General features: G+C 42.0%; 2 protein-coding genes across 3 annotated transcripts in view; one reads left to right on the forward strand and one right to left on the reverse strand.

Annotated features, from left to right (window-relative positions):
- amdhd1 (amidohydrolase domain containing 1) overlaps positions 1–8,769 on the forward strand; it is a 10,203-nt gene extending 1,434 nt beyond the window's left edge. Inside the window, exons 1-7 of one of the 2 annotated variants that reach the window (XM_054765592.1) lie at positions 171–1,767; positions 2,287–2,564; positions 2,640–2,865; positions 2,938–3,062; positions 7,371–7,464; positions 7,533–7,693; positions 7,761–8,769. In XM_054765592.1, coding sequence (XP_054621567.1) covers positions 1,696–1,767; positions 2,287–2,564; positions 2,640–2,865; positions 2,938–3,062; positions 7,371–7,464; positions 7,533–7,693; positions 7,761–7,866 — 1,062 coding nt within the window. In that variant the 5' untranslated portion in view covers positions 171–1,695 and the 3' untranslated portion in view covers positions 7,867–8,769. Of the gene's footprint in view, positions 1–170; positions 1,768–2,286; positions 2,565–2,639; positions 2,866–2,937; positions 3,063–7,370; positions 7,465–7,532; positions 7,694–7,760 lie in introns of those variants that run through there. The other variant, XM_054765581.1, reaches the window with a different exon arrangement.
- Positions 7,885–16,172, reverse strand: LOC129174042 (tetraspanin-9). Its single transcript, XM_054765604.1, has 9 exons — positions 15,824–16,172; positions 15,236–15,270; positions 15,087–15,167; positions 14,802–14,993; positions 13,856–13,930; positions 13,674–13,775; positions 13,465–13,596; positions 8,253–8,336; positions 7,885–8,186 (listed from the first exon to the last, which is right to left on the reverse strand). Exons 3-9 carry the CDS (start codon positions 15,147–15,149, stop codon positions 8,115–8,117), a joined length of 720 nt encoding a protein of 239 aa, XP_054621579.1. The 5' UTR covers positions 15,150–15,167; positions 15,236–15,270; positions 15,824–16,172; the 3' UTR covers positions 7,885–8,114.
- Between the last annotated feature and the right edge of the window lie 126 nt (positions 16,173–16,298).

The raw sequence follows: 16,298 nt of genomic DNA on the forward strand, positions 1-16,298 counted from the left end.
ACGTAAATTATTGTAATATTTCAACTTTATGCTACTAAAATGACATTATTTTTCCTCATAATATTACAAGTTTATTCTTGTAAAATTGGCACTTTTTATCTCAAAGAATAAATTTATTTTCGTTATATTTTGATTTTATTCTCGTAAAATTATAGCTGTTTTTTCCATTTTCAGCGTTTTTTTCTTTTGGTTTTTTTTCCCCAACAATTTAAATTTCGTCTTGTAATGTTCTTCTCGTGATATTATGACTTTATTCCCATATTATTATGACTTTAATTCTTAACTTTTTACGCAATGTAATTTTTCCAGAATTACAACTTTTTGTCGATGTGTTTCTCAATATTATGACTTTAAAAATTACATTTTTTCTTTAATATTAGAAGTAGGGATGTCCCGATGCACATTTTTTGGCTTCTGAGGCGATCCGATTTATTTATTTATTTTTTAATAATTAGAAGCTTTTGCTGCAAACATGAATTTGTGGAATTGAATATGGTTATGAAAATAGCTCTGCAAAGCATTAAACATAATGCAACCAAAATATTCTTGAAATGACTTTTTTTATTCCACAGCATGACCAACAATATTGTTTGCTTTTGTAACAAACCTCTGTGAGTCAGCTCCCTCATCCAATAAAAGATCCAATACAAGATACAATGGGGAAAAAATGGGTGTGCAAAATACTTTTAGGGTAGGGCTCATAGTTTGACATGGTTAGAGATCAATTTGTGGTGTGATTTACAATATATGACTTTTTTTCATAAAAATCTCTCAGGGCCCCATGAAATCTGTTTGATTTTTCCCCAAATTTCGTTTTAATTTTTTAGAATTCAGTTTTTTACCTTTTCCACTTATTTTACCAGCATAGAGTGTGTGCTATTTGGGTTAGTGGATAAAATGAAACAATCCTTCCATTTATTAATGCAATACATCATTGGCCCATTTTGTCCAGTCATTGAGAAATGGATGTAGCTTAGCTAACTTTTCTAATGGGATGTCAGCATCAGCACATATTGCTACTAAATCTTCAACAAACTCTAATGCCCGTGCTTGTGATTAAGTAAGATGGAGTCACAGATGTAATGCCAATCGTGTTAAGAATGTAAGATATTTTAATGACACCCTTATTTTGTTTAAACGATTAGACAAAAAGCGCTCTTACTTTGAAGGCCGGAATGTGTTGTGTGTGTGTTGAGAATGGTAATTGACGGTTGACGCGCGCCGGGTGCAAGATAAACGTGCCTCGTCTTTTTTCCACTCAGAACGTGCACGTAGTCAGTGGGCATTGTAAAATGGCACGCGCTAAACTAAGCGAACCCCGCTAGCTTCCATTCACGCTCCGTAACAGAGGAGTTTCCAAGGTTTTTTGCCGCCGTTTCGACATGTTTAGCAGTGTTTGTAAGGTCCCCATTATAAGCAACCAGAGCGGCACTTTCCGTGCGAGCTCCCTACACCATGACGCAGCAGTCCGGGCACCGTGAGAGGGAACCACCGCTGTAGCTACGGAGCCGAACATCCAACGTCCAACGTGACACTAACTTCACACGGTACACTGCGGACTTGTCTGCATGGTGGTGTTGTGTTTTGTTCTTCTTGCGAGTGGCAACCAGCGTTGAGGCGTTGAGGCTGCATTACTGCACCTCCCATGTTGGAGTGTGGCTCAGAGTGATACGGCAACCGGATCGGCCCGACCTCATGGCGGAAGCCGATATTATCCGATCATCACAAATACAGAGGATCGGCAGCCGATTCCGAAGATCGGATCGGGTAATCCGACATTAAAAATGACATTATTTTTCCTCATAATATTACAAGGTAATTCTAGTAAAATTGTGATTTGTTTCTTGTAATATTTTTACTTAAAAAAAACCCCAAAAAAACGTTTTCTTAAATTTTCCAACTATTTCAACTTCCTTCTTGTAATTTTTTTTCTCAGAATTAATCCCATCATATTTTGACTTTATTCTCGTAACGTTACTTTTTATTTAACCTAATTCTCCAAAAATGACATTGTTTCTCAAAATGTTACTTCAAAAATATAATGTATTTTTTCTGAAATATTTCAAAAATTGCGTTATTTTTTCTCATAATATTGTGACAATACTGTATTCTTGTAACATGACAGCTTTTTTCTCTTAAGACTTTATTGAAGTAAAATTACTGCTTATTTTTACATTTTTGCTGTTTTTTTCAAGTTTTTTGTTAAATTATATGTTTAGAATTTGCCGTGGGCCCCAAATGGCACCCGGCCTGCACTTTGGACACCACTGGTCTTACCTCTTGCAGCTGGCGGGCGCCACCTACATGGACGTGCACCAGGCGGGGGGAGGGATCCACTTCACGGTGGAGCACACGCGAGTGGCGGCGGCGGCCGACCTGCTGGCCTCGCTGAGCGGGCGTCTGGAGCGGATGCGGCGTGCCGGCACCACCCTGGTGGAGGTGAAGAGCGGCTACGGCCTGGAGCTGCACACGGAGCTGAAGATGCTGGAGGTGATGGAGGAAGCACGGCGGACGGTGCCAATCAACATCTCCTCCACCTACTGCGGCGCTCACGCCGTGCCCAAGTGGGTGTCGCCCCCTCGCCGATGATGATAGTGATGATGCTTGACCTTCACCTTCACCTTGAGTGTGCTCCTCAGGGGGAAGAGCGTTGAAGAAGCCACTGAGGACATCCTGAAGGTTCAGCTCCCAAAGCTGAAAGAGCGAATGTCAGCCGGGACGCTGCGTGTCGACAACATCGACGTTTTCTGCGAGAAAGGCGTCTTCGACCTTAGCTCCGCCCGCTCCATCCTGCAGGCCGGCAAGGACATGGGCCTCAACATCAACTTCCACGGGGACGAGCTCCATCCCATGAACTCCGCTCAGGTAGCCTCTCCAACTTCCTCTCTCTGTAAAAACGGTGGCAGCGTGTTGGCAGCTGTGTCTCCGTGTTGGCAGCTGGGGGCGGAGCTTGGTGCGTTGGCCATCAGCCACCTGGAGGAGGTGACGGATGAGGGCATCGCCGCCATGGCCAAGGCGGAGACGGCGGCGGTCCTGCTGCCGACCACGGCTTACATCCTACGGTAAGACACACGCTGAGGCTCAGAGTGAAACCTCGTCTCGGTGCTTTCACGTAGCGATAGCGGCGGCAACTGCTAGCTTTATTATTTTTATTACTTGCATTTCCCCACAGTTTTGGACGCTTAACGCACTTGAAACCACACCAAAGCTCGCAAGCACATCAGGCACGATGAAAAACTCCAAAGTTGACAAACAGAAAGTCAGCCATGTTGGGCCAAAATCAGCACTCATATTTTGATGAACTCCTCCCAGGAACTTTCACCAAATCAGCCCAAATCAAAATCACGGACACTAGACTGATGGACGACGACAAACTACGAAGCACTTTAGCCCACGCCAGGTGTGCCCAAAGAGTGGGAGAATTTTACAAGAAAATATATAAAACTATAGATATATATATATACACATACAGTCAAACTTGTCTATAGCGGCCACTAGAGGGAGTCTGCAAAAGTGGCTGCTATAGACAGGTGGCCTCTATAGACAGGTTGGCATCCAGTTTGAATGTTGACCAGTAGAGAAAAAAAGGGAAAAATAATAATAATAATGTTGACCAGTAGAGGGCACTGCGGACTGCGGATCAAAGTTGTACAGCGCTACTAGGCTTGTTATTATCATGGTTTATGGTTCATGGTTTTAATCCTGAACATGCATGAGTCAAACAGTAGCACATCACATAGTACAATTCACAATTTTGCATGTCCAAAAAGGAGTAGGAAGAAGCAAAGCTTATTTAATCCTACCCCTCATCAGTTTCACATCAGTTGCAATACATTTATTCACCTCTTGTTCTTCCAAGTGTACTTTGTAGGTCTACATGACAATGTAGTGCAATCATAGCCAAGGTTTTTACTTACTAAAAGGAAGCTAGAGGCTTAATAATAACTGATAGAATATATCCACAACCCACAGAACAAAGCTGTGCTAGTAATGTCTTACGCTTGTTTTTAATATTTTACTTTTCATACGGCAGAGTGTCATTACAGCTTTAGTTCATCAGGAAGTGACGGGAAGTGACGGTGGGCGTCCCGAGCAGGAGAGCTAGGCTCAGTGCTAGCTGTGAGTTTGGAGAGAGTTGGGAAGTGTGTTTATGTTGGCGTGGATGTAAAGTCCTGCAGTGTTCTCCGCTGTTAATAAAGCCATTAAAGTGCATCGGCGACGTGAGTCTCTCCTTCCCCACAACAAGCGGCATTACAGTATTGACCAGTGCACACCAGGAAATAAACGGTGTCATTTCTTACAGGCATTGGCTGGACAGCTATGTAGTGGGGCTTGTTTAACCTTTGCCTTGTGGGCAAGCAGGAAGGAGAGACGATGCTGAGAGATGTGTGTGTGTTCTGAGCTGCTGTCTGGTGGCCGCGTTCAATAAATAAAGTTGGCAGAAGCAACAGGAGAAGTTTCCTTCTTTGCTTCGGAGCTGAATAACACTGACAAGTTAACAGACTAGTAGCGAACAGAAAAGAAGACGGCTTTGTTTGTGTCGAATACAGAAGATGAGGACTTTGATGGATTTGTGGATGAGATTGATGAAAAATAACGTGAGTACATTCTAAAATACTTCAATTAAGTACAACCCAACTCAGTTTTGCTCCCGCTGCCGCATGCATGCTAGCATATGTTTTTTTTTATTCGTATGTTTATTTTTTATTTTTATTATTTATTTTTTTATTCGAAGACGGCTTTTTTATGTGGAACAACTGACAGTTTGCGTGGATCTTGTGAATGATTGTGACTGAGCTAGGACTCAGTAATTAAAGTCTACACACAACGGCTTCATTGATTGAAAAACAAAACTTTTTCATGCATGAAGCTTCTACTTGAGTTGGTAATTTGGCCGCTATATGCAGTCAGATATTGACCAAGGGAGACAAAATGGGTGGCTGCTGGCCACGTTAGACAGGTGACCTTTATAGGCCACCTTTACAGAAGGGCCACCTGCCTATAGCAGCCACTGAAAAATCCCCCACAGCAAATGTACATGTTATAGACCCTGTGTATAGCAGTCACCTGTCTAACGCAGCCAGCGTCCACCCATTTTGTCTCCCTTGGTCAATATCTGACCGCATATAGCGGCCAAAATGCCGACTCAAGTAGAAGCTTCATGCACAAAAAAGTTTTGTTTTTTAAGCAATGAAGCCGTCGTGTGTAGACTTTAATTACTGAGTCCTAGCTCAGTTACAATCATTCACAAGATCCACACAAACTGTCAGTTGTTCCACATAAAAAAGCCGTCTTCTTTGGAGCTTGTTGCAGACAGTGACACCATTTACTTCCTGGTGTGAGACAATGTGCACTGGTCAATACTGTAATGCCACTTGTTGTGGGGAAGGAGAAACTCACGTCACCATGCACTTTAATGGCTTTATTAACAGCGGTTTATTAACCTAGTAGTTCTTTACAACTTTTATCCGCAGTCCCACAGTGCCCTCTACTGGTCAACATGTAACAGTATAATTATATGTATCTGCAAACACAACAAGCTTCTAATCACAGACATGTTAATATGTGCGCACAAATTGCCGCCAACCTGTCTATAGCGGCCACTTTTGCCGTTTCCCTTTAGTGGCCGCTATAGACAGGTTTGACTGTATATACACAAAATAATATAAAACAAATCAAGTTGTCATTTTTGCAAAGTTTGGTTTTGTAAAAAGTTATTTTATAAGAATAAAGTCCAAATATTCCAGGAATAACGTCATAATTATGAGACTAAAATTTAAAAGAAAGTTGAAATATTTGGGGGGGGGGGTGCGGCAGAGATAAAAAAAACAGCGTTAAACTTACCAGAATACAGTCTAAATATTAGGAGAAAAAGAGTTGCAATTTTACAAGAATAAACTTGTAATATTAAGAGGGAAAATACACTAAGTCCCCAACTAACGAACACAATTGGTTCCAGACGACCGTTCTTCAGTGGAATTGTTCTTAAGTAGGGTAAAAGGTAGTATTAGCAATGATATAGGTACTACATGTACGTGTATACATATACAGTATATGTGTATGTATGTAAATATGAGTTTGGATGCAGTAGTAATATTAAACCAGGATAATTAATGAAAAAAACAATAATAAAAGTGATATAATAATACGTAATGATAAATGTTATTTACCTTTGAAGAGGAGTGGTCGAGCATACGTCATTGGTGGAGGAGATATTGAAAAAAAGGACAAATGGTGGTGGTGGTTAGACTCTTCTAAAAGAGGTAGTGTTCTGTGGGTGGTGTAGAATTAAGCAGGCCTATTAACTCTTCATAAACTTTAATCACAAGCTGTGCCGGGTTGCATGTACAGCTAAAATTTAGCTTTTCTTCACTTTCCTCCCACTGGTCTTAATCGCCTGTTGGTCCTATTAGCAGTGTCACAGTGCCCTCTACTGGTCAAGTATGTGAAATATGGACTTAAATATAAATAATTATGGGCTTATAAGGCAAAACACATGAAAAAATAGACCAGTCGGCTTGTGTTCGTATCTACGAGTGTTCGCACGTCGGATGTTCGTTAGTAGGGGACTTAGTGTAATGTCATTTTAGTAGCACAGTGTTAAAGTATTAAAGAAAAAAATATAAGTCTACATATTATGAAAAAATAAAATAAAGTTGTAATTTTTGGAAAAAGATGGGGAAAAAAAGTTATATTATAATAGTATATATAGTTATAATATTACAGGAATAAATGAAAGTATTGTAATATATACGTTGAAAAATAATGTCTAAGTATTTTAGTAGCATAGAGTTCAAATAGTCAAGAAAAAATTTTTAAAAGTAGAAATATTATGAGAAAAAAACAAAATCGTCATTTTTGGAAAATAAGGATGGGGAAAAAATGTATGATTGGAATAAAGTTTTTTTTTTTAATTAATAAAAAAAGAAAATTTACGGGAAGAAAGTTGAAATAGTTGGAAAATGAAAAAAACCATGGTAGAAATGGAAAAAACAGCTGTAATTTTATGAGAATAAAATCACAATTTTAAGAGAAAAAAGGTGTATTCTCATGAGGAAAAAGAAGTCTATTTTACTAGAATAAACCTGTAATATTGTAATATTAGGAGGAGAAATAATGTCATTTTAGTAGCACAAAGTTGAAATATTAAAGTCATGATATTATCAGATGTTTGTAAATTGTAAGTTGTCATGTTTGGAAAATGAAGCTCTAATATGTTACGTGGGGGTCTGCGCGCAGCTTGAATTCAACATTCAACTTCCTTCTAGGCGGGACACTGTACTACTTGCGCCCTCTGCTGGCTGTAGCGTAGCATAGCGGCAACATCCATGACGCAATGTTCCTTCTGACATGTTTGCGTGCGTGTCCAGGCTGCCCCAACCCCGAGCACGAGCCATGCTGGAGGCCGGCGTCGTCGTCGCCCTGGGTAGCGACTTCAACCCTAACGCCTACTGTTGCTCCATGGTGAGGGAGTCACGCACAATTCCACGCGTTCCCGCGCTAAGCCTTCCATCCGTCTGACTGTCTTCCAGCCCATCGTCATGCACCTGGCTTGCGTCAACATGAGGATGTCCATGTCGGAGGCCTTGGCGGCGGCCACCATCAATGCCGCCTACGCCCTCGGCCGCTCGCGCTCGCACGGCTCCCTAGAGGCGGGAAAAAACGGAGACCTGCTGGTCCTCAACGCCCCGCGGTACAAACACGCCGATTACTCTCGACCTGGAAGAAGCTGTTGTTGACAGGATACTTTTTTGCTCCAGGTGGGAGCATCTCATCTACCAGCTGGGCGGACATCAGGAGCTCATCCGCTATGTTGTGGTCAAGGGTAACGTCGTCTACGACAACCAAAAGACGCTGGACTTGTGAAGAATGGAAACAATGTCCTGTGTTTACCCATCTTATCCTTAAAGGGACAGGACGTGCTTTAATTGAACATATCAGGACTCCAAGACATATTTTGTATAAAACAAACATCTACCAGCTAGAAGAATAAATGTATTATGTAGTATTACTGCAAAGAAAACATCCAGTAAGTAAGGTATTTTTAAACATGGCTATGTGTATATGTTGAATGTACCAGCTTGTAAGTGTTTGAAACCAGGGCAGGAAGTTGGTCAGGCTTCGTACTTCTTGGCCGCCTGGTGGATCTGCTGGTAGAGCGTCATGGAGAACGCCATCCCCAGGAGCTGATCGAGACACCGGCGGTTACACGGCATCATGGCGCCGACGCTTCATTGTGAGGTGTTGCTCACCTGAATGACCAGCACACACATGGCGATGGTTCCCAGCAGGTGCTTGTTGTCATCCAGCCACTCCTCCACCTTCTCGTAGCAGCCCTGACAAACAACAGCAACAACAACAGTCACTCACTTTGACATCTTTACCACACACGCACACACACGACTATTCAATTCATTCTTTGTGTATAAAATCCAGGAAAAGCTCTGCCATTTCTTCACATTTGCACCACATGACAGGAATACAATAACATTTTAGGACCTACACCAAAAACACTTGTCAAAGATCCTCTATACCAGTGAACCCCAACCCCTGAGCCACACAGAAAGAAAAAATAATTTCCATGATGTTTTATTTTGACCGGATTCTCTCTGTTACATTCGTCTCACTTGACGCATGTCCGTTGTGCGTGTACTAACTTTCTCTCTACTGCTGCTGTATTTTTAGCATTTTTCTTTCACCTCATATTTGGTGTCAAATGCTGATACTATGTAGGAATGCATAAAAGTAAGTTTTAATGACTTATTGTGTGCTAATGTGCACATTTGTCTCAAGTTAATTCATGCTAGCACACTGCCTTTTACCACACACGTCAAACAGCCATGTAATAATCTCTCTGGAAAAACTCCAGGCTTGAACTGGTGGATGGTGGCATTCATTTCATAAAACCATTCATAAATAGGATACATAAGATTGCTATAATGTACGAACCCAATGGTCCGCGGGAGATTTGTGGGAACACAAGCCGGTCCGTGGGTCAAAAAAGGTTGGGGACCACTGCTCTATTTGACAGGAGCGCTCTACTGTTTTGTTTAAGGACATACAGTCAAAGATCATCTATGTAGCAGGAGCGCGATGCTCTTTTTTTTAAAGGACCTACATCAAAAGCGCTAGTCAAAGATCCTGTATATTACAGGAGTGTGCTGTGTTTTTTTTAAGATGTACAGTCAAAGAGCCTCTATATGACAGGACCCTTGTACTGTTTTTTTAGGGCCTATTTCAAAAACGCTAGTCAAAGATCCTTTATATGACAGGAGTGTGCTGCGGTTTTTTTTAGGACCTACAGTCAAAGATCCTCTAAAACACAGGAACCCTGTGATGTTTTTTTAGGGCCTATTTCAAAAACGCAAGTCAAAGAGCCTCTACATGGCAGGAACACTGCTGTTAAAAAAACAACAAAAAAAAAAAGTATTTAGGAGCAAAAAACGCCGGGCCGCACGGTGGTCTAGTGGTTAGCACGTTGGCCAACACAGGAACAGTCTGGAGATCGGGAAGACCTGGGTTCGATTCTCCCTGGGCATTTCTGTGTGGAGTTTGCATGTTCTCCCCGTGTGTGTGTGTGGGTTTTCTCCGGGTACTCCGGCTTCCTCCCACATTCCAAAAACATGCAGGTTGAGGTTAATTGTTGACTCTAAATTGTCCATAGGTATGAATGTGAGTGTGAATGGTTGTTTGTCTATATGTGCCCTGCCATTGGCTGGCAACCAGTCCAGGATGTACCCTGCCTGTCGCCCGAAGTCAGCTGGGATAGGCTCCAGCATGCCCCCGCGACTCTAATGAGGAGAAGCGGTCTAGAAAATGGATGGATGGATGCAAAAACACTTGTCAAAGATCCTCTATATGACAGGAGCGTACTGCTGTTTTTTTTTAGGACCTACAGTCAGAGATCTTCTAGAAGAAAGGATTTTTTTCGTCGGGTGAGTTACAAATTTTGTGTTTATCGAGCAGTGTAACTCGTTTTGACAGCCGTTTTTTTTTCGCTGTTCGTCTCCTGTGCACGAAGCGGTGCAAAAAACACGCAAAGCCGGCAAAATTATTAATCATTACTAGTCGGATTTTACTTACTTTTATCCGTCGTATTATATGTCGTTGACATTTATCTGAAACAAATAAATTCTAGCGTGTTTCTTGATAACCCGGAAGCGATCAGTGTGTCCCTCATGGGAGGTCAAAGATGGCCTTGTAATTTTGTCTTTAGCACGATAATTCAAGAACCACTCACTCAGTGCATTTCACTGAATCCTGGCTCATGTTGCCACGGTGCTGCAATGATTAGCTTATATTCTGGAGTTGATAGGTCAAAGTTGATGTCATTACAGTCTTAAGAACGGCTGATGGGATTTGTAGTCTTTTTAGTGATACCACAATGGCATGGTAAGGACTGAAGGTCCATTTTTCTTTGCCATATTTTCAGAGCTTTAACTCAAGATCTAGATTTGTCACTTTTTTTATTTACTTTATGATACTCTCTCAAATATAAGTTACTTTTCTAACAAAAGTCAAATCTATGCAGAGATAACAGCATAAAGTCAACACCAAGTTATGTGCATTACATTTAAGAAGAGTGAACTTGGGAGGGTTGCTATGGGAAATGGAAGGCAAATGTACATGTTATAGACCCTGTGTATAGCAGTCACCTGTCTAACGCGGCCAGCGGCCACCCATTTTGTCTCCCTTGGTCAATATCTGACCGCATATAGCGGCCAAATTACCAACTCAAGTAGAAGCTTCATGCACGAAAAAGTTTTGTTTTTCAATCAATGAAGCCGTCGTGTGTAGACTTTAATTACTGAGTCCTAGCTCAGTCACAATCATTCACAAGATCCACACAAACTGTCAGTTGTTCCACATAAAAAAGCCGTCTTCGAATAAAAAAATAAATAATAAAAATAAAAAATAAACATACGAAAAAAAAAAAAACATACGCTAGCATGCATGCGGCAGCGGGAGCAAAACTGAGTTGGGTTGTACTTAATTGAAGTATTTTAGAATGTACTGACGTTATTTTTCATCAATCTCATCCACAAATTCATCAAAGTCCTCATCTTCTGTATTCGACACAAACAAAGCCGTCTTCTTTTCCGTTCGCTACTAGTCTGTTAGCTTGTCAGTGTTATTCAGCTCCGAAGCAAAGAAGGAAACTTCTCCTGTTGCTTCTGCCAACTTTGTTTATTGAACGCGGCCACCAGACAGCAGCTCAGAACACACACACATCTCTCAGCATCGTCTCTCCTTCCTGCTTGCCCACAAGGCAAAGGTTAAACAAGCCCCACTACGTAGCTGTCCCAGCAATGCCTGTAAGAAATGACACCGTTTATTTCCTGGTGTGCACTGGTCAATACTGTAATGCCGCTTGTTGTGGGGAAGGAGAGACTCACGTCGCCGATGCACTTTAATGGCTTTATTAACAGCGGAGAACACTGCAGGACTTTACATCCACGCCAACATAAACACACTTCCCAACTCTCTCCAAACTCACAGCTAGCACTGAGCCTAGCTCTCCTGCTCGGGACGCCCACCGTCACTTCCCGTCACTTCCTGATGAACTAAAGCTGTAATGACACTCTGCCGTATGAAAAGTAAAATGTTAAAAACAAGCGTAAGACATTACTAGCACAGCTTTGTTCTGTGGGTCGTGGATATATTCTATCAGTTATTATTAAGCCTCTAGCTTCCTTTTAGTGAGTAAAAACCTTGGCTATGATTGCACTACATTGTCATGTAGACCTACAAAGTACACTTGGAAGAACAAGAGGTGAATAAATGTATTGCAACTGATGTGAAACTGATGAGGTGTAGGATTAAATAAGCTTTGCTTCTTCCTACTCCTTTTTGGACATGCAAAATTGTGAATTGTACTATGTGATGTGCTACTGTTTGACTCATGCATGTTCAGGATTAAAACCATGAACTATAAACCATGATAATAACAAGCCTAGTAGCGCTGTACAACTTTGATCCGCAGTCCGTAGTGCCCTCTACTGGTCAACATTATTATTATTATTTTTTCCCTTTTTTTTCCTCTACTGGTCAACATTCAAACTGGACGCCAACCTGTCTATAGAGGCCACCTGTCTATAGCGGCCACTTTTGCAGACTCCCTCTAGTGGCCGCTATAGACAAGTTTGACTGTACATACATACATACATATATATATATATACACACATATACATATACACACATATATATATATATATATATATATATATATATATATATATATATATATATATATATATATATATATATATATATATATATACACATACATACATACATATACATATACATATACATATACAAGTGCAATTGCTGTTTTAGGAGCTATTACAAAAACGCAAGACAAAGATCCTCTAGATGACAGGAGCGTGCTACTGTTTTTTTAAGTACCTCCAGTCAAAGATCATCTATAAGACAGGAACTCTCTGCTGTTGTTTTAGGAGCTACTTCAAACGCTCGTCAAAGATCCTATATATGACAGGAGCAAGTTGCTGTTTTTTAGGAATTCCAGTCAAAGATCCTCTATAACAGGGGTCACCAACGTGGTGCCCGCGGGCACCAGGTAGCCCCCACGACCACATGAGGTGCCCGCAAGCCTGCTTTTCATTCAGGTTTCCAGTTAATAATGAAAGAACAGTAGAAAGAAATGCATTGTGAAATACAACATGTGAGTTGTGGACACCAGCATTTTGTTCATGTTCTGGTAAAACAAGCATATTCGCTTTGTTTGGGTTTAAAATAAGCTCTGAAAATTAATGTTACAAAAATGAGTAGCTCTTGGCCATTCATTTTGTAAAAGTAGCTCTCACAAGGAAAAACCTTGGTGACCCCTGCTCTATAAGACAAGAACCCTCTGCTGTTTTTTTAAGGAACTACTTCAAAAACGGTAGTCAAAGATCGTCGATATGACAGGATAAAGTTGCTGTTTTTTGGACCTACTGTACAGTCAGAGAACCTCTATAAGACAGGAGTGCTCTGCTGTTTTTTCGGACCTACTGCAAAAACGCTAATCAAAAATTCTTGATATGTCAGCAGCGTGCTGCGGTTCTTTAAGACCTACAGTCAAAGATCCTCTATATTGTAGGTGCGTGCTGCTGTTTTTTTAGGACCTACCGCAAACATGCTAGTCAAACATCCTTTATGTGACGGAAGTGTGCTGCTGTTGTTTGGGACCTACAGTCAAAGATCCTCTAGAAGACGGGAACGTTCTGCTGTTTTTGAGGACCCACTGCAAAAATGCTAGCCAAAGATCCTCTACATCAGAGGAACACTCTGCTGTCAACGCGCTAGTCAAAGATCCTCTATATGACAGGAGTGCTGTGGTGCTTTCAGCAATCTGCGGCAACAATGGGTGGCGCTTCCAAGTTTTGAACGGACCTTGCGGGCCGGTCTGATGCCAATCATGGCCCAGATGGGTCGATCACGGGACTATCTGTGCACTAACCCGTGTCCAGAAGGCGTTGGAAGCGTTGCGTCCGCATCCCGAGTGGATGATCTGGCAGCAGCTGTCAGGAACAACGTTGACCTGCAGGGCCGAGTGCCAGTCGCTGTAGCTCATCACCCCACAGCAGCGCCACTGTGAACACACCACCACGTGCACTTTACCCCACTTTACTCTTTTCTTACACCTCACCTGTCCTCACTGACTCCTACCTCCCCCTGGATGGCGTTCCAGGCGTCCCTTAGCCCCGCATTGTCGTCCGTGTTGTACAGAACCAGCCCATCCTTCAGGTCCCGCCTGGCGTTGTCACTCACCTGCGAGGAGGGTGCATGTGGAGGAGTCAGTCAAGTTTGGGGTGCGTTCAAGCACACTCCGAAACACAAGCACTCGCTACCTTGTCGGTGTAGACGAAGAAGAGGATGAGAAGGATGAGCTCGGCCAGGAGGATGATCAACAGGACGATGAAGAACTGAAATTCAAAATAACTTTTGTTTAAAAGATAAAGTGGAATACATTCAGTCCCCTACTAGCGAACAACCGACGTGCAAACTTTCGGAGATACGAACAAAGCCGACTAGTCTATATTTTCATGTGTTATGCCTTATGAAGTCCATATTTATACTGTTACATGCTTGACCAGCAGAGGGCACTGTGACACTGCTAATGCGGTAGAACAGCGGTAGGGAGAAAGCTACATTATTAGCTGTATGGTACAACCAGGACAGAGCGTGTGATTAAAGTTGATGAAGAGTTAATAGGCCTGCTTCATTCTACACCACCCACAGAACACTACCTCTTTTAGAAGAGTCTAACGATGACGACGATTTGTCCTTTTTTTCAATAACTCCTCCTCCACCACAACAACGTATGCTCGACCACTCCTCTCCAAAGGTAAATAACATTTATCATTATGTATTATTATATCATTTTTATTACTGTCATTTTCATTAATTATCCTGGTTTAATATTACTACTGCATCCAAACTCATATTTACATACATACACATATACTGTATATGTATACACGTACATGTAGTACCTACATCATTGGTAAGATTACCTTTTCCCCTACTTAAGAACAATTCGACATAAGAACGGTCGTCTGGAACCAATTGTGTTCGTTAGTTGGGGACTTAGTGTATTGACGTTTTTTGTGCAAAAATTCATTAAAAAACGAAAAAGCAATAAAAGTTGGCCAATTATGTAACGCAGACAATGATGTGATCAATACCCAGCGCCACAAATAGATTGCAGTCCTGTGGGAATCATTGTACTGTATACTCATAACCAAACCTTGTCCTGCCTGCAGCGATGCATGCTGGGTAATGTGGCAGACTCACGCTCAGCAGCAGGCACTTGTTCTCCTTGATGGCGCCCAGGCATCCCAGGAAGCCTGTCACCATGACGACGGTGCCCAGGGTGACGATGAGGTTGGCGGCAGAGAGTGATGGGAAGGAGGGCGACAGCGTGGCGAAGCTGCCCTGGGACACCGACAGCCACACACCCACACCCAGCAGGCCGCACCCGCCCAGCTGAAACACACAAGGACGCACACACACATCTGTCGCTTCTTGCCTGCGGTGACATTATTTGATTCCCAGTGAGCGTGCTTCATGTTATATTACCCAAAAGAGCAGGTTGAAGAGAAAGAGCATGTACTTGACACAGCAGACGCAGCCGCGAGCCATGGCGGCGACCTCAGAGACCTGCAGGAATCCTCATTAATAAAAAATAAATAAATAAAATAATAACAATAATAATAACATAAACTTACCACTTGAAGATGAACACAAGGCTGGAGTGTACCACCTGGAAAACACAATATAAGCTGCTAGCTATGTTTTATGGGCTTTATTACTGCTGAAAATGATAATAACTGGGCTAAAAATGACTGGGCTAGTTGCCATGTCAACAAGGATGTGCTTCTACTGTATTCTAAGCATGTGTTGACACAAACGCCACTGAATTAGCAGTGAAAATGTTCAGCATAGCATCCTAACTGGACCTGTTTCACATTTCCGTACCTAACGACACGTCCAAGTGTGTCATTATCGTCGCCGTAAGGGTATTATTATCATAAGCCACCATTATTACAGTTTACTTCACTCAAAACAAACTCTTGTCCTGTGACGTCATCCACCGTGAAACCTATCGTTTTAATAAAGTTTGTGCTTCAAAAATGGACGTTACAAACACTTGCTGTTTAAAAAAAACACCACCAACTAGGCTTGTTGGAAGATGTAAACGATAAATAGCAGCTTTTTAGGACCACGCTGGAGGATTTTGTCGACGGCGATGGCTTGATTTTGTGCCATAAAAAATCACGACGAGAGGAAAGTGAAAAGGGGGACTATTTACTTACCACGCTATGAAGTGAAAGTCATCATTCGGCGGATTGCTTTACTTGGTGGGTCTTTCGCATGCTGTGTCTCTCGAAGAGTTAATCTGAAACACAAATTTTACGTTGTAGACGACTAAGGGGCTCCCAAACTTTCACCGATGGCCGCAGTACAACCACAAGCGGAGGAGGCGCTATGTTGTACAGGGGGCGGAGGAAGACGGCACAATGGACTTCGTTTGTGCGCGTGACGACCGGAACCGATCTTTTAAAGTTTTTTCCCCACTTTTTTCCCATTTAAAATGAATACAAAACCACCAACAAACACCATTCTACTTGGTTTTGTAATTGATGGAAATCAGATTACCGTACAATACATATTTTCGCTTCCTGCTCGAGTTGCTCGCTGTAGTGCTGTTTGTAAAATACTGCCACTTTGAGGTAGTGGCCAAGCGTGGTACTGCATAATATGTATAACTCAGAGACATTAAAACAACAC

This window comes from Dunckerocampus dactyliophorus, chromosome 2 (assembly GCF_027744805.1).
Source record: "Dunckerocampus dactyliophorus isolate RoL2022-P2 chromosome 2, RoL_Ddac_1.1, whole genome shotgun sequence".
NCBI classification, from domain to species: domain Eukaryota; kingdom Metazoa; phylum Chordata; class Actinopteri; order Syngnathiformes; family Syngnathidae; genus Dunckerocampus; species Dunckerocampus dactyliophorus.